Source organism: Mizuhopecten yessoensis, unplaced genomic scaffold (genome assembly GCF_002113885.1).
Source record: "Mizuhopecten yessoensis strain PY_sf001 unplaced genomic scaffold, ASM211388v2 scaffold10523, whole genome shotgun sequence".
NCBI lineage: Eukaryota > Metazoa > Mollusca > Bivalvia > Pectinida > Pectinidae > Mizuhopecten > Mizuhopecten yessoensis.
Genome location: NW_018408589.1, coordinates 156,254 through 181,002, shown reverse-complemented (window position 1 = coordinate 181,002; position 24,749 = coordinate 156,254). Strand labels below are relative to the sequence as shown.

Genomic DNA, 24,749 nt, shown 5'->3' with positions numbered 1-24,749 from the left:
AGGACACATACCCTGATGAAGGAACCACATCCGAATCCTTTTGATGTTATGATACACCTCCAGGCTCAGTACATAAGCATGTCTTAGTAAGGACACATACCCTGATGAAGGAACCACATCCAAATCCTTTTGATGTTATGATATACCTCCAGAGTACATAAGGATGTCCTAGTAAGGACACATACCCTGACGAAGGAACCACATCCGAATCCTTTTGATGTTATGAAATCAAATGTATTACGTGAATACTTTTGATAATCTCTTTAAATAGAACTAATATACTAAATGTAATTAATAACTTACTTCACATAACAATCTTTTTCATACAAATTGGGATTTGTGGCGAAGGGGATTTATCTACATAATGGAATGGCTACGTTTAATAGACTAAAGATTTGTGTATGATGCAGCCCTGCACCTCCTGTTTTAGTGCTGGTGATGTCCTGTCTTATGCAAGCTAGTTTATTCCCTCATAAATATTTGCTTCATAACAGACATGTTTCAGCAATTTCTTGTCCGACAAGACAAGCATCAGTCCCATTCATGTGTAGATGTCTCATTTACATGTGCATGACCTGTTTGATATTCCAGGTCAACAAAGAAATATTTAAATTCTTTACTGTTCACAAAAGCATGCAGAATGTCATCAACAGAAACTCTGGTCAATGCTTTGTTACTTTAATGACTGGTCAACTCGATTTTTCAAAATAATTTATCAAAACATATTAACAACACTATTAAACTAGCCATTTGTTTCCCGATTTTAAATTGATGATCTTTGAATCCCTAAACTTTCAAATTTGAATCGACTACTTTTTGTCAATTATTGCTGATTTGTGTTAATTTTGCATTGAATAAACCAGACTTGAGATGTATAGGTCAGACTTTACACGTGAAAAGTCAATAACAATCTCTACATTCTGTCTTCAAATGTCACAATACAGATTTAGTTCAGTCGTAGAAAATTGCTAGGCCGTTGTCTAGCAACCACAAGGCATTCATCAGTTTCAGTCTTTCTGTCATACATCAATCCTGTTTCCAATTTCAATAACCTCAATACTTAATGATGCTATTCATTTTCTGTATTGTTCATAAATAATATGCTTATGACTTCAAAGAAGTCTTCTCAATGTGTTTTAATTCAATATTCTTTTGATATAACGGCAGATGCGCTATCTGTACTACGGCGTTGTATACTTAACAAGTTGGAGGATATATTTAAGCGATTGAACATTTACAGTACAATTGTTACGGTAAACTATTGAGTCACCGAGTCAATTGTAACGGTAAACTATTGAGTCACTGAGTCAATTGTAACGGTAAAATATTGAGTCACAGAGTCAATTGTTACGGTAAACTATTGAGTCACCGAGTCAATTGTAATGGTAAACTATTGAGTCACCGAGTCAATTGTAATGGTAAACTATTGAGTCACCGAGTCAATTGTAATGGTAAACTATTGAGTCACCGAGTCAATTGTAATGGTAAACTATTGAGTCACCGAGTCAATTGTAATGGTAAACTATTGAGTCACCGAGTCAATTGTAACGGTAAACTATTGAGTCACCGAGTCAATTGTAATGGTAAACTATTGAGTCACCGAGTCAATTGTAATGGTAAACCATTGAGTCACCGAGTCAATTGTAATGGTAAACTATTGAGTCACCGAGTCAATTGTAATGGTAAACTATTGTGTCACAGAGTCAATTGTAACAGTAAACTATTGAGTCACCGAGTCAATTGTAACAGTAAACTATTGAGTCACTGAGTCAATTGTAACAGTCAATTGTTGAGTCAATTGTAACTGTAAACTATTGAGTCACAGAGTCAATTGTAACGGTAAACTATTGAGTCACAGAGTCAATTGTAACAGTAAACTATTGAGTCACCGAGTCAATTGTAACAGTAAACTATTGAGTGACTGATCATGAATCAAGTGTATAGGCGTTTGTTTAGCTGTAACTGTTTTAATTACTGACTGTAAATCATTCAGTATAACTGGTACTCAGTTGAGTGTGAGTCATAAAGTGCAGCATTAAACCACATCATTCTGCAACTGCTAAATTAAGATTGGCAAATTTAAACCAAACATAAAAATAAGAAAATATCCAATATTAAGCAATATCCGTTATCCACCCAATCAGAGGTCTTTTAACTGCTCCTCTTAAGACAAAATTGGAAGCAATGTCTGCAATCAAATCATTGTTTTTCTTCTACCTTATTGATGTCAAATCAAAGTCAGAATATCCAAGAGTTTTCCACCTGAAGAATACTTTGCCTCCATACACAACACATCAGTATCACGAACATAATCCAAAACTAAAAACACATTTGTATTTCTGCGATTCATTAAAAATCCTGAAGCCACAAATGAAGTATTATTGATTTCTGAACAGGGGTAATTTTTATATCAATTTAAGGACCCGTCAGACTTGGCAGTTTTTACTGAAATTCACAAGATTGTACCGTAAATTTCCTGCTATACAGATTGTTATACCAAGGCCAATTCCTCAAAGGGACAATTTAGTTAAGTAAGGTTTTTTGTATAACCCTGGCACAAAATTCTTCATAAGTATATAGTTTGATACTCCTTATGAACAATTCATGACGAGAAATTGACAAGAGACAATGTTTTCTTGGCGTTTTTAATCAGTAATGAGGAAATCCTTAGCTGTACAGCCATACGTTTTAGCGGCAGCTGTCAGTGAATTTGTAGCTAACGAAAATGTCTTTCCAGTCGAGGAGAGAAGGTTACTTCTCGCTTTATTCACCAAGCCTCTCTGGAATACAAGTACATGCATTAATTCTGAACAATATCATCTTCCAACAGCATCTCGAACATCGTTATAAATGAGTGATCTGGTTTACGTTTAAACCTATTGATATCATACTTTCTGCAGTTATCTGATTAGAGGTATATATTATGGTACTAAAGTTCTTGTGATATACTGTGTAAATTCAAGAATGCATTATGTGTGAACTCGGACTCATAACTGACACTGTGTTGTCGGTCGACAGCGTAGTGCTGTACGTGTTTATTTCTCACTGAAAGGGTGGGATTTTTATCACGGCTTTCCCAAAAGATTAAACTGACCACACTCGACGTTGCCTTCAGGTCATGTCATTATCAACTATGTAGACTTTCATTAGGAGATCTATATTTTGAGTATCGACTCTATTTTCAGGTTGTCATTTGACTGAATAGCCACTTTAAAACACTTTTTTTATTTCTCTTTATAACACAGAAAAACAAGCAAGTGGTTTTACCAAAAAACAATACTTTCTCACAGGTGTTTCTATCCAACTGCTCCTAGTAAACTTATTAACTTTACATACATGTGTGGACACTCAAAACAATATATTATAAAGCAGTGTTCACCTTAACACAAGTCTTTGAGTCCAAAACTTCAACAATTGAAGGACTAAAGTATCACCTGACAGACCTAGTCTTTTGGACTTGTGTGTTATGAAAACAGTTAAAACATTGAAATATTGCATGTTTACTGTCAAAATTTCCTAGGACTTCACTTTATCTGTATTGGAACAGGAGGGTTCTATAGCTTTCACTGTCATCAAATACCTTTTCCCTTAGACGCTGTGTGGATGTCACCTTCAGGAAATCAGAAAACATTCTATTCAGCTAGTGCTGTAGCTATAGCTACCAAGCAAAATATAGATGTTATAACTAGGCCAGCAAAGCTTGGAAAAAGAGGGGCTGTGATTAGCATAAATATTGTTAAAGAATTTTTGGGGAAAGAATTATGAATTTTATTTTTACAAACAATTTTTTTTATAAACCCTATTACGAATAAAAAATATTATAAACCCTATTACGGAAATTTTTTATTATAAAACCTATTACGAATAAAAAATATTATAAACCCTATTACGGAAAAAAATGATTATAAACCCTATTACGGAAAAAAATGATTATAAACCCTACTACGGAAAAAATGATTTTAAACCCTATTACGAAAAAAAATGATTATAAACCCTATAACAAATCAATGTCAACCACTTACACAACTTACCAGCAGTGACAACACATTTGTGAACTTCCGTAATTCAATATTCTGACAAGAAGAAGAATTTTAAAGATGTACATGAATTTCCCCCATCAGGGCCCCGCCCTCTGGTCCAAGTTGAGCAACACCCTCTCTTTATACAAAATTAGAAAACCAATCTGTTCAGGACCAGTATATATACATAGCTTTTTAAATGAAAAGTTGACGGCCGACGATGGACAACAGGCTCCAAGCCATTTCTAAGACTTCATTGTCCAAATGAAATCAGAAATAATTTTCACCAATGTCAGCATAAATTCCCTCCAACAGTATATAATTTCTGTCTTGTCTGATAGTTTTCAATTTGTAAATTATATAAGTTAATCAAGTATAATGATATAAAGAAAAAATATTTTCTAAATAAATTTGATATCCATATGTGCTAATTATATATAAACTATTAAAATATACTCTACATTTATTCCTCAGCAACCAATATAACAGCAAATAGGGAAAAATAGGGATTGGAACATTGCCGTCAAAAATTCAAATGAGTCATCCACTCTTCTTAATTCAATACTAAATGGCTCCTCTAAATCTCTGAATATAATGTACCTTATTTGACCCGTCTACTTTTGAATCCGAAACGATGACATTCAAACTGCAATAGCACTGAACATGACCTGTTCAAGTTGTACAACTCAGGTGAGCTGAAACCAGGGTCACATTTTCAGGAATTATACAATCAAACCATGACTATTTCCCTTTGACAATCACATGCAATGCTCATTTACCATATGTCACTCTATAGAAACAGGTTTTCTGTATTCATAGATAAACTATGTTTCCTCCAAGTCATTATGAAACTTAAGACACATTTGAACACTTCCAATTCAAAGGTTGGAATAGTTCATTAAGACATTTCAGGCATGAATGAGTTAAAGCTGATCTTAAGAATACTACTGCTCAAGTTCTCTTCCTGGACAAGAATAAGATCATAATTTAGGGCATCACATTTAAATTTAATATTTGTGTAATGCTCCTAGTGGCCATGTTTCACTTAACCTTCATTATAAAACATGGCTTCCGAGTCCTGACAGTGAGGTCAGTATGGCATTTACACCTGTCATTTTCAATAACGAACAAATCAACAAGGCATTATCAATACCTGCGCGAAATGCGAACTTGTACAAGAGATTATATTTGTGAAAAAGTGTGTGAATTTTTGTGACACTAGGGTAAGAAATTATGAAGTCTACAGAGCTATTTCTATTTCTTATTTTTTATAATAACAGAGACCAAGTTTTTTACCGCAGAAAGTCGAAACACAAACTTGTACCAGAGGTGATGTTTGTGAAGTTTTTAAACGATTGCAAAGGAAATGAAGTCTGTACAGCAATTTCTATCAAACTTTATCTATAGTGATACAATATGTGTAGTGACCTAGTTTTTGACCACAGGAGGTTGAAATGCCAAGGTGAACAAGAGGTGACTTGTATGAACATGTTGTGTGTGAAGTTTCTTAACAATCGAAAAGGAAGAAAGTCTGTAGAACAATTCCTATCAAACTCTATTTATAGTTCTAATGACTTAGTTCTTTCCTGCTGAAGGTGCAAAAGGTGATGTTTGTGAACAAATGTGTGAAGTTTCGTGGAAAAGAAATTTACGTCTGTAGAGCAGTGACGCCATAATAATAACTGAAGCAACAAAAATGAGTTTTTTGACTCAGAGAAATTTATCTTTCTTGCCAAGATATTCATCTCTCATTTTAATGCTGGGCATGTATAATTTCTGCATAGCAACAAAAGGGGTAAGATAAGCTTGGGATATGTTCTGGGTTGATTCCTTCAGTTTTTCTTTTTCTATTTTGTTTTCCAACCCTCAATTTTAAAACAATTATAATTCCGTACAATGTATCACAAGATATGGAATAGTTCTTTACAAAATGACTTGAACAAATATTTTCGGAATCTGTCCATATAACCCCCTCGGCTCACATGGCCAACTCCTTTGTTTTTGAGTCTGGAGAAAAAAAACAAGATTTGGCAATCACTTTGTACATAATTGAAACTTGCACTTTTAGTACGGAATTAAGCAATATAGCCAGTCATTTTCATTGGAGTGGTGGATGGAACTTGATGTTATTTCACATCTTTAAGGATCAGGGTTTTCCTTCTTATCCTGTATTTCTGCTGCATTGTCCCAAGGACTCCCAGGCCAATGCTGTAATACTGTTCCTATATATATTTTATGTTACTTCTTATTTTTTATACTTAGGTAACTCCCACGTACATGCGCACAAGGACAGTTATCACTCCAACCTTGGAGCCTTTGTCAGTTCATGGAAGAGGTCTGTGCATGGGAGAAGAAGAAACCGGAGTATCATTTAAACCCCCATGTTCTGGCAGGTGACTGTCACTTTTCATGTCAATCTATCTGTGAATACTGCAACACTCTCTTTTGAGTACTCTGTGCAGCGTGCGTGTACGTAAAGGATGTTAAATGGCAAAATATTCTCATTAAATATTATACTGTACCACAAATATTTCACTTGCAAACTTTGTCGGCTCCATCTGTTGAAACTACCTGCAGCCAAATATTATTATATGGTTCTATGCTTTTTGGTTCTTCTTTAGAAGTTGTTTGGCATATTTTTCCATGTGACCTTGTAAGTAGGTCAAGGTCATTTAACTTCTCAAACTTTGTTGGCTTTATCCCAAGAAGCTACCAGCCAAATCTTATCAATCCATTCCTTTAGGTTCTTCAGAACAAATCGTTTGAAATGTTCTTGACCTTTGATCTGTGACCTTTAAAGTAGGTTGAGGTCATTTTCATTTGCAAACTTTGGTGAGCTCTATCCCAAGAAGCCACCAGCCATATATTATGATTCTATGCCTTTCCATTATTTAGAAGTCGCTTGAAGTGTTTGACATATCTGACCCTTGTAACCTTGAAAACAGGTCAGGGTAATTTTCACTCGCAAACTTTGTCAGGATCCACCCCAAGAAGCTACCAGCCAAAAATTAAGATTCTAGCCTTAAGTTCTTCAGAAGAAGTCGTTTGAGGTGTTTGACACATTTCACCATGTGACCTTGAAAGTAGGTCAAGGTCATTTTCATTCTTAAACTGTGACCTTGAAAGTAGGTGCGCTAGACCATCTCTAGTTGGTAACTAAGCTGTTGTGTTAGAGGGGCCCAGATACAGGCTGAATACTCTAACTGGGGACGGACTGGGGTGGTGTAGGGCGTACTGCTAATTTTATCGTTATTCACTGTTAAATTCCTTTAAAAAAATCCTAATAATCTATTAGTCGAACTACTCAACTGATGTACATGTTTATTCCGTGTACGGTTATGTGAAATATCAACTCCAAGGTATTTTACATGTGGAACAGTTTCTAAAGTTTGGTTGTGAAGTACGTATCTGGATGGAATAGATGTTTTTGACCTTGTAATTTGTATGACCGGATATTTACTGGGGTTAAATTCCATAGTCCAGGTATTTTTCAGAATCGCAACTTTTCAAGGTCTTCTTGGAGTATGGCTGCATCGTTGATATTGCTAAGGGACAAATATAATGCGGTATCATCCGCAAAAAGATGGGCTTTTGTTGTTATATGGTCAGGGAGGTCATTAATATTGGCTAAAAACAAGATTGGATCCAATACTGACCCCCTGGGGACACCAGATGTTACCTTGACCTTTGACGATGTATCACCTCCCAGGACAACCTGCTGGTACCTGTCCGAGAGGAAGCCTCTGATTCACTGGAGGTTGTGTCCCTTTACTCTGTACTGTTGTAGTTTGTATAATATTTTAGAATGGTTAACTTTATCAAATGCCTTGCTACAAATCCAATAAAATCATGTCCGTTTGCTTACCTGAATATGTAATTTATTGCAAGGTCTTCTATTTACTGGACTAGCTGTGTTTCGCATGAACGTTTTTCTCTAAATCCATGTTGAAGGTCATACATGACGTTATTGATATTAAAATGTTTTACCAAGTTGGAGGTGATGACGTGTTCCATTACCTTACATAGGATACAAGTAAAAGAGATTGGACGGTAGTTAGCAATTTTAGTTTTCTCACCTTATTTGAAGAGCAACATTTGCTGATTGGATTAAGGTTTTTATTATCCAACATACTAGTTATACTCCCTGCTGCTGGCATAGAATTTTCAAGCTCAGTGAACACGGATTGAACTTGCTCATTTAAAATGTTAGCCTTGTCAATGTTACCTGTGTAAAGGAGTCCATCTTTTTTTTAATGGTCCAAAACCTTGTGCATCCTGCTTGCTTGACTTTAAGAAGCTGGACGTTTTTTTGGTGTTGCATGGTTTGCATTCACTTACTTGATTATCTTCTGTTTCCAGTATACCATGGAGTTCTGCGAGGTATCTGTTGTGTGATGTTTTAATTAATTTCAGAGTCAGGTGTAGACCTATGGTGCAAAATTTAATTTTGTCTCTTGGCATCCGAGACTTCCTGTACTTGTAGTACAGACTGTCTCTTTTCCGGATATGGCACATGATCTTCTGCATTATCCATAGATTTCTTGGATCCTACCATTTTTGTTAGGATAGATGATCGAGTTCTGAGGTAAACTCAAACCAGAGATCTTCTGAGGTTTTATTGTGGTGGTTCTTCTTACCCCGGGTTTATCCCAGTCTGTCTTTTTGTACAAGTGTATAACCTAGGTTTCTGTTTGACTGGCTTACTTTGCAGACTTACCTCGTCATACACTGCATCGTGATATGACAAACCTGGAAGTGTGGCGACTCAACTGACCAAGGTGGGTTTGTTTGTCAGGAAAAGATCCAGGATATTTTCCTCGCAGGTTGGTTTTAGAACTTTTATTTACCATTTGTATGAGGTTACGATCATCCATGATATTGATGAAATCTTGGTATATGGGAGTGATGGGCTGATCGCCCAATATCCAAGCATGACCTCAGGATTTGTTTTTTGTTTTAATGTGTCCAATGCTTTAGTAAGCTCTTCCACACTCACCTGATCATGCTCATTTGGCTTGTAAAAGAAGGCTACGTATAGCAGATAGAACCCAGGGTTCTCCCCAGAATTTTTTTAAGCTGATATGTTTCATCTGCAACGAAAATTCAAGACGGACACGCTAATATAATACCTTATTATACCTTATCAAACCTAAGGCGGGGGGAGGGGGGGTAATATTATGTTTAAAAGGTTACTTTTATTAACCAAACTTCTTTTGGTGAACATTAAAACCAAGGAAATAAATAAGTGTTTTTTATGTCTGAATTTCCAGCAATATTATTGTTTTTAATATTCTAAAAAAAAAAACAATTTATAGAAAGGTGTATGAGTTTTGTACATTGAATAATAGATATGACATTTGTGACATTTGTCTCTTATCTTTACATTTGTATCCTTTACTTAATCCCCATTAAAAATAATTTAAAGAAGAAATATTTAAAAGCTGTTTGTGCTATAGGGGGAAACACTCACATGAAAACGTTTATATCATAGTTCTTATTATTGTAAGAGAAAATGTTTAAATAAAATGTACATTGTTTTTATTTCCTCCAAAACTGTATTAAATACTGCTGTCAGTAAATGTGATCAAAGATTAAAACAGCATTTTTATTTGAGCTCTTCTTCATTAAAAACAACAAATCCGGATTTTCATTTCCCTTTCCGGTTTGTACTTTACACAATCCAAGATGGCGACCATCACTAACTCAATACACACGCTATTTCAGCGTTGTCAAATGCAATCATATGTGAGTAAATTAATTTATAATAGATGTAATAAGTGTTTGTTTTGTTAATCCAACAGTAGGTACCTCAATTAATCACCTGTTGACCATGCTAAAAGGATCCGGTGGTAATTGCTTTAGGCTCCAGTGAGCACGCTTGCCGGACACCTGTGGGCTTGTCGTCCGGTCCCCCTCCCCACTAATTACAGCCCCCCTGTGGCAATACGCCTATCGTGCAACTGATCATGACCAGTGGGGTCATTGCTGGACTTGGGTCAGCCGTGTGATTTAATCAGTGTCAATTTCTTGCGTAAAAAGACCACCTTCAGTACAAATAACAAGGTGATACGGTTCACAGTCTAAGGTGATACGGGTCAATTAAGCTGATACGGCAGGGAGGATTTCAAACTGAAGCCGTATCAGCTAAATGGCCTGGGGAGAACCCTGGAACCACAGGTTTCTAATTTTACCCAAATCAACTCAGTTGGTCATAAGATGTGGTTGATTACATATTATATCTTGAACCAGGATGACAACGCCACCACCTCTAGCACCTGTTTTTTATGTCCAGGCGAAATGGGCTACATCCCAGGGATTTAGGAAATACCTCACTATCGATGATGTTTTCCCGATATCCAAGTTTCTGTCCCTGTGACAATATCTGGTTTGATAATTTATCACATATATATACCTGTTGAATCTTGTTCTAGTAATACAAGCAATTGTTCAGACCATGAAATACAGCGTTCTGTATTGCACATGCATGTGCGATACGAGAATGTTGTATTTACTTACTAGCCGGTACTACTTTTATGGGAAACCTCTTGTCATGGTGAACTGAAAAGTTTATAAAATCGTTACATCAATCTCTACCAAATACGAAATGTATGTGATAAAAGCAAGACCATACACTTGTGTTTTTCGAACAAATCAGAAAGCACTAATTTATTGCACGGACGTATATACTCGTGCTTTCTGATTCATTAGAAAAACACAAGTGTGTGGTCTTGCATATGTCTAGCATGGTATGGAATTCTACTTTTTTGTTCTTTATTGACTAGAAATTTAATTTCAAAATTTTAAGTCGAGCACCGTAAATTCTTACCAGCTGCTAGGGTTTTGAATGGGGAAGATGACACGGCTGGGCTATATTCCTCATGACTTTCCTCTAAGTTATCAAACACAATTTAGATGACGACAGGGTTGACAAGTCGAATACAAGGTTTGAGTTGTTTGGAGTGTCACAATTCATACACATCCAAGTGACACTACTATACTCAGGAAGTATATGTCTGATTGAGAAACAAACCCTGAATGTCATGATGATATGCAATGGACTTGTAGATGCCAACGTGGATAAATTCACAACTTTCGCGGACGGACAGAATGTACACAACACCAGAGGACATAACAAAAAACTTTTCAAGAAAAGTTTAAGGACCAAACTAAGAGGAAATGCATTCTCTTACCGAGTGACCGAACCGTGGAACAATCTAGACTCCACCGTAATAAACGCCCCAACATTAAACTGTTTCAAATCAAGACTGAACCGTGCGTGGAAACTCCACCCAGGAAAATTCAGCCCCGCATGCTACAGAGCGGGAGGTGCAGACCGGGAGTCCGTACCAGTAGAATTAGTAGAAGCGTCAATAGTAGTCGAAGACTAATGGTATGGCGTCGACAACGGTGAGTTGAAAGACGAGTGCACTATTCATTCTGCCAAGGAGGACCATATGGGCCGAATGTCCTACATCCCATGATGTTAGAAAAATAGCAGGCTTAAAACCACCAACAGATTTACTGTAGAGCATATATACAAAAGATTAAAGAACAATAAAACATTACTGCAAACACCTGATTGTTACATCCTTTCGCATATCTTATCATAAGAATACTGCAATATATTATTCATTTTTCTTTAATCTAATGAAGTTTATATTCAATATTTGTTACATACTGCACATATATTATCTATATTTTTCAAAGAGTATGTTATGCCATTTAAATAATGGCACTTGTACACAGGCGACAATCTCTCAAAGTGTTTATCACTGTAGATCATGTAGCTCTGAGATCAACGATCGCAAGCTGAGCTGAGATTATTCCAAAGCATACTATATACTGAAACTCCCAGCGGATGCAATTACTTTAATCATGTTGATGATTGCTACTTGTGTATTCGAAGGACAGACGCCAAAATGCCAGCGAATTATTTGCGTTTTAACGTTGTTACTGTACTGCAGTAGATATAGACAACGGGGATAATGTTAACATATTCCAAAACTACATCATGCAGCTATAAATGAGGACATAGAATTAATACGAACCTTTCATTCGGCGGTCGTCCTGACATAGCTTTCTCCTAAATTCTCATTCCGCCATATTTTTGTTATTACGTCACAGGAAGTGTCTCGGAGAAAGAAAAATACAAAACGGATAAGGGAATCCGTACTTTCTCCTGCATTTTTTCCTAATTACGGAAACCATCTCATATATATGTAATGTAGGTTTGCGTTAATGTACTAATTCTTATTCATATTCAGGGGCGTTTCTAGGATATTTGAAAGAGGGGGAGTAGAATGAAATGTTTCGCCGAGCTGAGCGAGTCGATTTTTTTTTTGCTAAAAAACATAAAATAATTATGAAATGCACTAATGTAACAGTTCCTGACTTAGAGCATGTATATTTTATATTACAACAGTTTTTTTGTTTGTTTTTTTTAAAAGGGGGGGGGGGGTGTCCGCCCATTACGCCCTCACCTGGACCCGCCCCAAATTGAATATTTTGATTTTGCTAATTTAATGTCATTTTAGTGCAAAGACTTATTTTTCTATGTATCACTTGATTTTAATACCCTAGAAGGAATTTAACAACCGTGGTGTAAAAGTGGGATTCAAACTGATGTACTGTACATTATATTTTCATTTAATGTCTGTCCATAGCTTAAAAAATGGTGTGAGAAGTGCACTTGCCCCTATGAGATCTTTAGCAGTATATTGAATTAGATTGTTTTATCATTAATCTAATCTTGTTTAACTGTGTGAGGCAGAATATAATTATGAGATCAAAATTGATCTCCTTGTCGAATGCCTCCAAATGGTAAAATGAAAACCAGGCGCCTGTTCGTTTATGTGGAATAACCAGTTCGTCTATTTTTAAATGCACGGCACGGCGAGGATTCGAACCCAGGACCCTCCAAACTCTAGATGGATGCTCTATCAACTGAGCCTGGTCACCGACGCTTGACCCAGTCCTGTTTTGCTACATTCCTCCATCCTTTTTAAGTCAACGCGCCCGAAGAAACGCCAAGAATTAACCCACTGCTTGAATCAAAGGTTGGCAAGCTTGCCAATTTTGTTAATAGAGAAAGATAAATGCACAGTCAGACCAGTATTTGAACCCAGGACCCTTCAAACTTTAGACATACACCCTACGAGTTGATCTAACTAGTCACTGATGATCAACTAACCCAGTCCAGACCTATAATAAAGTCCCTGAAAGCTTATGTGTGGCATCTATCTGATATAAATGTTTTTCATTGAAATTCTTCAGAGTAAGCAAGAGGTGTCAAATACTACTTGACTCAAAACTTCTACATAAGAGACGGTATTTAACTATTACCTTGGTACTATTACAGGTCATATGAATGACCTGACCCACATTCAGTGTCACATGAGCAAAATACAACATTTGAATTCCCAAGAGACCTAAATATCCTCATATTTGACTATTGGCTTCCAGGAAAAAAGTACTAGGGAGTTCCTTCAAATGACTGACCTTGACCCAATTTCAAGTTCACATGGATTGAAACCTTAAAAGAATGTCTTCTATAAAGCACAGAGACCTAGGGTCATATTTGGTCAGTTGCATGCTAAGTGAATGAGGGGCTTTGTTACCTTGAATTTCTAAATTAATTTTTGTTTGGTAGTATTTTTTTTTTAATTATTTGAGTAACATATAACTCTGCTTCCAAATCCATACTTGTAAATCTTTGAAAGTATCCATGAATGAAATGCCTTGTGATCAAAATTAAAAAACATAAATAATGTGTAGACCCTCTAGGGGAAATAAACAAGAAGTCCATTGGACCTGTATCGCTCACCTGGTTTTATATTTAAGTCATTACAACTGAATGCATTAGTACATCTTTATCTGAAATTTCCTCAAATCCAGACAAGATCTATGTTCTAACCCAACTGGGACCAAAGCATCATGACACGGGCAGACAACAGATGGATGGACAACAGTTGGACATTTAAGCAACAAATAGACGGACAACAAAAGCTGTGCCCCAACATTACACTAGCTCCTTTGGCATTTTTCTGCTTATTTAGGCAAAAACAAGTCAAAATCATTCAAGTTTGATTCATAATGTAATGATAAATATTTACAGATGAATATGTGAGCTGTTTCTTTCTTTTTTTCATTCTTTCTCACTCTGACCCATCCCAACTGTCTACTTTACATTCTGTCTTTCTATTGGACTTCCATTCTCTCTATAAACAAATTGTCTTGAATCTTCATATTTCTCCTTCCTTCAGTTCTCGAACAGCCTCCTGAAAAAGTACAAATTAAATCTCAGTATTTCACATAAACCAGCGTTGAGAATTTCTAAATTAATTTTTGTTTGATAGTAACTTTTTTTAATTATTTGAGTAACATATAACTCTGCTTCCAAATCCGTACTTGTAAATCTTTGAAAGTATGCATGGAGGAAATGCCTTGTGATCAAAATTAAAAAACATAAATAATGTGTAGACCCTCTAGAGGAAATAAACAAGAGGTCCACTGGACCTGTATCGCTCACCTGGTTTTATATTTAAGTCATTACAACTGAATGCATTATACATCTTTATATGAAGTTTCCTCAAATCCAGACAAGATCTATGTTCTAACCCAACTGGGACCACAAGATCTGGCTTTCAACTAATCAGGTGCCTCCATTGAGTTGCCATGTTAACAGATTTTGAAATAAGTAATACGTCATATTACAGGGTGTAATTAGACAATACTTTAATTTTCATTAAACTATAAGCTTTTATAAACCTAGAAATCAATTTTTAACAATTTATGAAAACTACACCATATAATATGATAATCTAGCTGTACCATTTCTTAGGACTGCAGGGGTCAAATCAACCTCATTCAATTAAGAAATTTTCGTTCTTCCTCAATAATGTTTTTGACCAAAGTATCCATGAAGGAAATGCCTTGTGCTCAAAATTAAAAAATATAAATAATGTGTATACCCTCTAGGGGAAATAAAAAATCGAAAATGGAACCATTTGAATTTTTCTTGCAGATGAAATGAACAGATCTAACAATATAGGAATGGTTTATAGGCATACGATCATAAGCTCAATGGATTGTGCTTTCAGTTTCCTTATCATCACTTGACTCCAACAATATCAAATTATCTAGATTTCTTTTTATAGCCTATACTGCTTCAATTTCTTATGTACAGTACTGTATAGTATATCTTTTCCTCTGACTTCTTTGCCCTAGAAATATATCCCTCAAATTAGCTTCTGTTCCATTTGTTCTGCCATTGACCATGGACCAGAAAAAGTCTAGAAGCCTAGTGTGATTTTGGTACTCAATTGATTTTAAAAGTAGCTATACTTTCTCAGTCCTATCGACCCTTGCCGGTCCCAACATTCCATACTTAATAGTTATGTAGTTACTAATGTGATGTTTGACAATAGTTAAAGAGTATTTGGTTAACTTAGTTCAAGTGCTGTTATACTGTACATTTATAAAATGAAACTTGGAAGAAAACTCAGCATACTTAAGTTTTGATGTCATTTCTTGGATTGTGAAAAAAAAAAATTGGGATGAAAATTTTTAACTGCAGAAATATTAAATACATTTCAATGAAATTACATGTGAAAACAAGAGAACCCAGAGGGGTTTTGGCACCAACCATCGTACCATCTTCATTAGTTCTATGTTAGTATGATCTTTTCTCTTCTTTTCTCCGATCTTTTTATTCGTTTGCCTGTCCACCATCTTTATCAGTCTTTTGATCAACCTCAAAAGTTTACATGGACAACAAAGGACCAAGAGGAACCTACATATCAAATTTGAGAAAGATTCCTCCAGTAGATTCCGAGAAATAGTGCTAAAAAACTTGAACTCTCAAATTCAAGATGGCTGGCAGTCGGCCATCTTGGTTTTCTAATCATCCCCAAAATTCAAAATTCGGAACTAGGAACCATGGGGAACCTTCATGTGAAATTTGAGAAAGACCCCTCCAGTCCCTTTTGAAAAAAAGTGCTAAAAAACTTGAACTCTCAAATTCAAGATGGCTGGCTGTCGGCCATCTTGATTTTGTGATCAGTCCTAAAAAACGATATGTGTAACTAGGGACCATGGGAAACCTTCATGTGAAATTTTTAGAAAGATCCATACAGTGCTTTCTGAGAAAAGCGCTAACAAACTTGAACTCTCAAATTCAAGATGGCTGGCTGTCAACCATCTTGGTTTTGTGATTAGTCCCAAAAAACGAAATGCATAACAAGGGACCATGGGAAACCTTCATGTGAAATTATAGAAAGATCCCTCCAGTGATTAAAATAGCCCATCATCAGAAATAAAACCCAATAAAAAGTAGCCTCAGTGATGCAATATTTACAATTATTTTCCTGAAGATCAAATACACTGTAATGAATGTCATGGAAAAAGTGTTAAAAGATCACTAATTTTAAATACAAGTTTAAATGTATTTAAATATGTTTCACTGAAAAAGTACAAATTTATCTCATATGTTGCATAACTCATTATTTTTACCCCCTGATATGTTATACATGTATTCAAATACTCACATTAAAGATCGGAACTTAATATATATATATATATCATTTTGATATATTAAACATGTACACAAGTTATTAAAATGATCCATTGCAAGGTTATAAAAGTCAATAATAAGACATCAATGCTGATGTCTTCATAAAAATAGTTCACCAGACATATAACATGTCATTCTCTTTAGCAATCCAACTGAAATACAATACATATCACTTAAAGTTCATTTACCATGGACATACCAAGGACATGCGGGGCTTAATTTCACTTTTACGAAATGTAGAAAGGTATTCAAGCCTCAAATCAAGATAGAGGTTGCCATGTGAGACTACTAAAACTGAAGTAAAATCTCCTTGCAGATTATATATATAGAGAACAAAGGCTAAGTTACTTGAATCGATAAATGAACTTTAGAGGATGTGTCATTTACTAAGGTGTGATGAATGTGCTATACATGTGATAAACATTGAAACTGAAATAGCTACATTGTTTATCACAGGTCCAGCTTATTTATAACAATGTTACGAAAGGACATATATAGGTAATGTTTCCAGTCACAAGGCCATCGGTTAACGGTTTACATATATATATACCAGTAAAATATATAATTCAGGCATTTGAACATCAACAAAACAAACTAAAAACAGATTATGAAATAACAACCGGGGGGTGGAGACGTCCCTGCAAGGAAGTCAGTTCCATAGTGGCGGTAGGGATCCTGGGGTGGATATGAGATAGTATGAAAAACATTAGGGCTGTAAGAGTATTTTCCGGTTACATCTTGGTGATTTGTTTTTTTGGTTTTTAGAGAGACAAAAAAAATTTGGAGCGAAGGATTTTTAACTAGGTTTAAACTACAACCATTTTAGACCCAGGTAAACAATGCAAGTTTGCAATATTCAAGTTTGCAATATTCAAGTTTTAAGATCATTATAATTCGATATCTGGTACTCACCCTGAAGCGTTCTTCAAGAAGTGAAAATTCCGAGATGAGATCAGTGATGGCGTTTGTAATGGCTTCCTGTGGACTATACTCCGCTGTCGTCTGGATCCTCACCACAAACTTGTGTTCCAAAGGGTGAGGGTTTTTATAGCCAGCAAACAGGACCTGAGGATCTTTACGTAGCTGACTGTAACACATCAAAGTTATACATGTTTCAAACTTCAGCAGTGGTGTACAATTCCACTAACCGGACACCCTGATACATGTAGCAGTAAATTTTATGTATTCGCTCATGAGAACTGTAGCAGAATTTGTCACCTTTGAATTTTGATATATAATATAAGACAACTATTCTTTGCTTTTGTAATTCTTTCTAACCAAAAGCCCACCTTAATATTTGAATGATCTATAATGTACAGTAATGAAGAAATTAAATACCAGATACACAAAATTGGAACAATTTCCTTTTGCAACAGGATGCTTTTATGCTCAAAGATGAAAATCATGAACTTCAAGAGTTTTCTCAGGATTTCTTTGACATTTATCAACTGCTGACAGAAAATCTGCAACACAGGGTTATGTGAGATGATGAAGACTATGGGAACGTCGATGGTCGAAATTATATTTATTATTTCCTTGTGTGACATGTAGATTGATGTTTTTGCTCATTAGTGTGACTTGTTGTTTTGGTATCACTGCCCCAGTTGTCACTTTGAGGATATGACATTACCTTGATTTCACCTAGATTTACATGTCTCTGAAGCAAAAGAGACTTACCCTTCTGGAACTCCTGGTCTTATTCTTCTGGTACTTTTTTAAGGGTTAATTTTTCCTTTGTTTTTATTTTGCCCTAGTTTTACTGATTTTTAGTTTGAATTACAGTTTAAATTGACAACTTGGTATTTTCTAGTTATTTTTGACAACAGAATAGTGTTTGTTGCTGTTTTTTTAATCATGTTGACTCATGAAATTGATTCACGTGAGTGATTTTCCTCCGCATTCTGATAGATTTTGGGACCTGAGAGCAGTTCCCTACTACCTGTTGTGACGGTGAGAGACAACACACACCAAATTCATGACAATAAACAATACAGAAAAATCTGCCTTTAATAAGTAAAGAAGTCTTTTTGTGCCATATATATCATATTTACTATTTAGTATAAAGGATGTTGTGAAAGTCAGACGTTTTTAAAATCTAGACGTTTCACTGCACATGGGGAAACCAAATCAATAAACAGTTGTTTGTATATATCTTACGCAGTAATCATGTTTCCCAGTGTGTGATCTTCTTTGTTTACTGTAAATAGAGCTGCATTTGGGACCTTCGTGTCTTTTTCAATATTGATTCTGAAAAATACAAAGAGTCAAATTTGTAAAAAAAATAATAGCATACTATCATTTAAGGGGCTGGTCGGGGGGAAAATGTCATATTTGCTAAAATGGCATACACATGTTTAAAATACCTTCTTATGAAATATACTGATACAAATTTTGCTGAAATTCACTCCCTAAGAGTAATATTTATAATTATAATAAAGAAATCCTAAATCGTCACCTGACAGTCTAAAACTCTCAATTGACCCAGGTCAGTGATGTAATTTTACCGCACACGCATCATCAACAAGGCCAAATGTAAACATTGCGACGAAAGAAAAAGATGCATGCAAAAGTCATGACAGGCACGAGGTATCAATACCGTTATATATAACAACAACATATAGGTAGGAATACTACACTTGCTTCATACATGACCTTTGAAAACAATTATTTATGTATAGTATTGCTGTCTTGTCCCCTAGTTGAGTCCGATATGGCAAATGACGGCATGCTATTGTTGTTATCTTCACTGCTTCACTTTCGAAACAACTGCGTGACATATATAAATAGATCTGCGCTACATTTACGCAGGGCTTCCCCGAGATTTCAGTGGTCAAAACAGGACATTGCAAGCAGAACTCGACCATCATATTGCCGTGGTATAACTTTTGGAAGGCCAGAGAACGCATTTAGACCCATTTATTTTGTATTTTTTTCCCCGACCAGCCCCTTTAACAATGACATAGGAATTTGAAATCTGTGGCAAAATATGGAAAAGATAAGTTTTGAGGAACATTTTATAGCAAATATATATATATCATAAACAAGCCATTCGGATTGATATGTCTCGCCTGTGCCCCGCTTTGACCATCAATGCACATATAGGTGAAAAAAAATCAATAAAGACGACATTTGAAATGAAACTAACTTAAACGCAAATCTTAATCTTGATGGAGATGCTGACAAAGTCAATAGACAATGAAAGGTAGGGCACATCCATCATTTGATACATGGGCTGAGATGTACTACCTTATAAGATGCATGTATGGTCCAAGTTTGGTTGGTCGAGCACTTATACTTTCAATGAAACTAACTTAAACGCAAAAACTTCATGTTGACGCCACTGGAAAAGCAATACCTTAGTCTCGCTTCCGCTAATTCGTGGCGATGAGACAAAAATAAGACATGATAGAATACTTTTTCATAGAAAATATTTCATTAACTTGTACACTAGACTTGGCCATGCCTTGAATACTGCGCTCCTGGCATATAATTCATACTTGCTAACTTATGAAATTTCCATAGGGAATTCTCCTGGCTCAAAATTAATACATAAACAGAATGTGTATATGTACTTGCTGCTAGAGACAAAATAACCCTTTAAAATGACATTTTTTCAATTGTTCTTTCAGGTGAAATCATCAGATCTTAGGAATAAACTTAGTTTAAGGGTCCAAAATTAGGAGTCTCCCTCCTAAATAGGGATAGTTGGCAAGTATGATAAGTGAACAGGATATTCCCCCTAATATAAAGTGTCTTATTATCCCAAAATGACCAAAAATGGGGAATGTATTCCCAATATCAATAAAATTAACAATGCTTTATTTTCCCATTTCATAAAAGAACAGGCTGTTGTAAAATTCAGGTAAAAAACAAGAGGCCCATGGGCCTTAATGGTCACCTGAGTCCTACAGTATGTATTTTTGTTGTTGAAATATGTACTAATTTGAGTAAAAAATAGTTAAGTATAACGTTAACTTAAGTTAGTCAGGACCATGAGCTGATTATTCCTATACCGAGTTTCAGTTCAATCGGCCTATTAGAACTTGTTTTTAAGTTTGAAATAGTTATTTTCAAAATAGCAGCCATGGCAGCCAAATTGGATTTCTGATTGACCCGAAAAATAACAACACTTTGTCAGGACCATGAGTCGATCATTCCTACCAAGTTTTAGTTCAACTGGCCCAACAGAACTTGACTTTAAGTTTGATATATTTTTTTTTAAATGGCGGCCGTGGTGGCCATATTGGATTTCTGAACGACCTAAAAAAGAACAACACTTTGTCAGGACCATGATCAGTCGATCATTCCTATTAAGTTTCAGTTCAATCGACCCAGTAAAACTTGACTTTAAGTTTGAAATAGTTTTTCAAAATGGCGGCCGTGGCAGCCATATTGGATTTCTGATCAACCCAAAAAAGAACAACACTTTGTCAAGACTATGAGTCGATTATTCCTGTTAAGTTTCAGTTTAAGCGGCCCAGTAGAACTTGAGCTAAAGCTCAGGTGACCTAAAAACCTGGTTAATTAGATGATTGTTCTTGTCTATAGATCTGTGTCTGTAACTGACAAATGGATTTTAAGTACATATTTGATAGACTTGTTGTATGAATGTTAATTTTGCATAACTGCACATGTATATTTTTGGCATTTATGATAAACCTTTGCATCCTATATAGCTACTGCAATTTTGCCTTATGATGATCATTCTGAACGCAGAGAGCAACTCCTCGTAGTGTACTCCTATAACATAAGAGGTCGCTGCGACGTTACACGGAAACTGTCAAAATTATCTCGCCGTGTAAACCTCTAACACTGTCTGTTGGAGAACTTGTAGTGCTGCTGTCCTTGAATTGAATACAGGCCATTTCCACTAGATAAAAAATGCCATATTTTCCCAAAATATTCAAAAACATCCCATTAGCCCCATATATACCCTTTCTGAACTTTTTAAAGTGTTTCACTTTGTCAACAAAGAAGGATTGGGAAGACTATTTCATATTTTTACATACTGGAGGCAGATGCCATGAGTGTGTTGACTCTCTACTCCTGGTTTCTCATACTAACAATGAACTGATTTTTGTGACCCGAATGATTGGAGTCCAGATGTAACTTTTCCTGTGGGTCTCACCAATATTTTGAGAATCCACTATTTCACTTACACATGGATATTTTGAAATAACGTGAAAGACTAGTATACAGTATATACACATCATGTTACTATTAGTGTGTCAAGCATCTGTACTGGGACTCTTAAATAAAACTAAATAATTTCTTCTTGCATTGTCAGCTTCTCATGCAAAATAAATTGTCAACACTTCGAAATCAATTATCATGATGAATTTTGCAAGTCATAAGATAAAACCGTCAATTCAGTCGCGAATCTTTTTGTGACCACTATACAGAAGAGATTATTCTTACTTCTTTTCCCCATCAAAGAGTAGAAATGATTCGAATGTTGGAGGGGCATTCATTTTGCGTTCTCATGTGTTGATTTTCAACCGGAAATGAAATATTAAAGATTTTCGGCAGATTATCTTTGAAATGTGTTTATTTAATAAAACGATAACTGATTTTCTTGTCAAAAAATCAGTTATAATTAAAATAGTATCTAGGAACATTGATAGAAAGCTTAACTTAACGATTTATTTATTTACCGCGGAAAGGTATTTCAGGTTGTACACTTCCGGTTTAAACTAAAGGAAGTTTTGTTATAAACAATATTCTCAGGTAAATTCGAAGATTAGTGTGACTTTAAACAAAAATGTCAGCTTATTGAATTGCAACATTGCATTACTCTTAGTATTTGAATATGATTGCTTCTGCAACTGTCAAGTTATTCGTTCATGCCCAGTTTACGTACCCAGGCAGGTAGATGATATGACTGCTGGTCTAGGTCGACGGGATCGTGTTTGCTCGACCGTGCGATCAATGTATGTTTAATGAGTCAGTTGACTTACAGGTTAGGTAAGATGTTAGCTACCGAATGAGGCCATTTATTCCGTAATTTGAGATGATCAGAAAATGCATTTAATATTCTTCTCATGTTTTGTTTCAGGTTTTCCTTACCTCAGCAAAATGAAGTGCAGATGTTGATTACGACCAACATGTATATTGATGATGTGTGGTTTGTTTAATGGAAGTAGTTTTGTGAAATAATTCTTAATGATTAGGAAACTAACTTGTTTTAGCACTTGCACAAGGATGCGTTGTCGAATGAGATATCGTACTGGGTGGACAGTGTTCTTGGTTGTCTGTACGCTAATTGGAGTATTTCTGACATACAGACAAATTGGTAATATGAGACATGATCAAACTTCATACAAAAAATCAAATCCAAAATTTTACAATCCTCAAGATGTATTTTTGAAAGAATTTGATCAAGATCAACAACAGAACATTAAAAATCCTGGTGCAGGTTTCGTTGCACGCTCAGATTTCAATGATCAAAATGTCCAAGACAACGCATTGAGTAATAAGTTACAATTGGTTGCACGAGAACCAGCTGACATTATGAGTAACAAAGATGCTGTCAATAGTGGCAACACATCGTCCATTGACAGGACACTAAAATCAGAGTTGCTCAGTATACTGAAAGATTTGAATCCATCTGATTTGGGAAAAGCTCCAGAAGCAATAGAAATGGCATTACAAGTTAAAACTATCCTTTTGGACTTAGAGATATACAGTCAAATGACTTGCAAAGATATTGATTATCTTCGAGTGTCACAGTCAGTGAAGATTACCCGTCGTAAATATGTTGATCGGGCATACATTGATAAAAGAGGGTCTGAGGTCATCATGAAAAGCCAGGCAATCGATATGGATAGCAAGATCAAGTGTATGCAGTCAAAATATGATGTTGACAAATGCCAAGTGATGGGAAACTATAATTTGTTGAGAGAAATTGTGGCTTTAACAGTACTTAAACATCCTACCATCATCAAGGTTCAAGGTTACTGTATAAGGGGAGATAGCATCAACTACAACATCAAAAAGAAGGGTGTAGTTCTGATCACGGAGCCTGGGATGGCAGTGAACATTGGAAACCTGGCATCATACAGCTGGAAGTCCAAAATCTTAGTAAGTATCATATGTAGCAGAGGTACAGTACAGGGTATGTAAGTGTCATATGTAGCATAGGTACGTACAGTACAGGGTATGTAAGTGTCATATGGAGCAGAAGTACAGTACAGGGTATGTAAGTATCATATGTAGCAGAGGTACAGTACAGGGTATAGTAAGTGTCATATGTAGCAGAGGTAAATGTACAGGGTATGGTAAGTGTCATATGTAGCCGAGGAACAGTACAGGGTATGTAAGTGTCATATGTAGCAGAGGTACAGTACAGGGTATGTAAGTGTCACAATGTAAGGCCACAAAGACCACTTCAAATGATAAAGTAACAGAATTGCTCATTGCTCTGATAAAGGGTGAATTGCAGCCCTCAGAGTGTGTCGAGATATTAGTTGATTTATCATAAAATTCAAAAATGTTCCTATTCCAGATTTTACCATTTCTAGAAGTCGTCTGGTTGTTGGGTTTGTGAATGAAGTTTCTACCTCCAAAATGGCAGTGTACATACATAGTACACTTGTGTATTTAACAAAAGCAACGCTGCTGCAGAACATTAGCAGCTGAAACATTGAACAATTAACAGGAGAACATTAAACAATGCAACCTTTCCAAATAATATATTTCTTAAAATTTATTGATGGAGAAATTAACAGGAAAGTGGGATGAATAGAATTTCATGTCTCTGCTGCTGTTAGAAATTAAAACACAATTTCTGTTGTATGAGGAAAAACATGTCCAATTCAAGACGCCAGAGTCATCATTTTACTAAGATCATAGTAGCCATTGAAGTATTGTGGTAATGATATAAGTATAATAACCTAGAATATAAAAGGCAGAAAAATATATTGAGTTCCTGTAATAGTTAAGAGAAAGCATTAAATTTTGTATGCAGGCAAATGTGATTATTAGTTATCATTTCAGTTTTATCGATGAGATTTAAATATCTAATATTAGGGTTTGTGTGAAATTAACATATGTTAGGTTGTAAGCATACATTAATATTAAACCCCTGTCACATGTTCGTAATTTGAGCCACGAATGCTTTCCAGACTTTTAAATAAGACTTGCATCTGATACATGACCTC

General features: G+C 35.6%; 3 protein-coding genes across 11 annotated transcripts in view; 1 reads left to right on the top strand and 2 right to left on the bottom strand.

The window, feature by feature from the left end:
* LOC110460925 (nuclear receptor corepressor 2-like) overlaps positions 1–12,143 on the bottom strand; it is an 84,947-nt gene extending 72,804 nt beyond the window's left edge. For all 7 annotated transcript variants that reach the window (XM_021514142.1, XM_021514146.1, XM_021514148.1 and 4 more), the window contains exon 1: positions 12,068–12,143. In XM_021514142.1, the coding sequence (XP_021369817.1) occupies positions 12,068–12,093 (26 nt within the window). In that variant the 5' untranslated portion in view covers positions 12,094–12,143. The remainder of the gene's footprint in view (positions 1–12,067) is intronic.
* A 1,957-nt stretch (positions 12,144–14,100) lies between these two features.
* On the bottom strand, positions 14,101–22,096 carry LOC110460929 (DNA-directed RNA polymerase II subunit RPB11-a-like). The gene is made up of 4 exons (XM_021514152.1): positions 22,009–22,096; positions 18,748–18,837; positions 17,503–17,677; positions 14,101–14,296 (listed from the first exon to the last, which is right to left on the bottom strand). The coding sequence occupies exons 1-4, from the start codon at positions 22,059–22,061 to the stop codon at positions 14,261–14,263; spliced, it is 354 nt and encodes a 117-aa protein (XP_021369827.1). The 5' UTR covers positions 22,062–22,096; the 3' UTR covers positions 14,101–14,260.
* Positions 22,097–22,265: 169 nt separating this feature from the next.
* The window catches only part of LOC110460932, a 30,993-nt gene continuing 28,509 nt past the window's right edge, over positions 22,266–24,749 (top strand). For all 3 annotated transcript variants that reach the window (XM_021514162.1, XM_021514161.1, XM_021514160.1), the window contains exons 1-2: positions 22,266–22,317; positions 22,646–23,670. In XM_021514162.1, the coding sequence (XP_021369837.1) occupies positions 22,753–23,670 (918 nt within the window). In that variant the 5' untranslated portion in view covers positions 22,266–22,317; positions 22,646–22,752. The remainder of the gene's footprint in view (positions 22,318–22,645; positions 23,671–24,749) is intronic.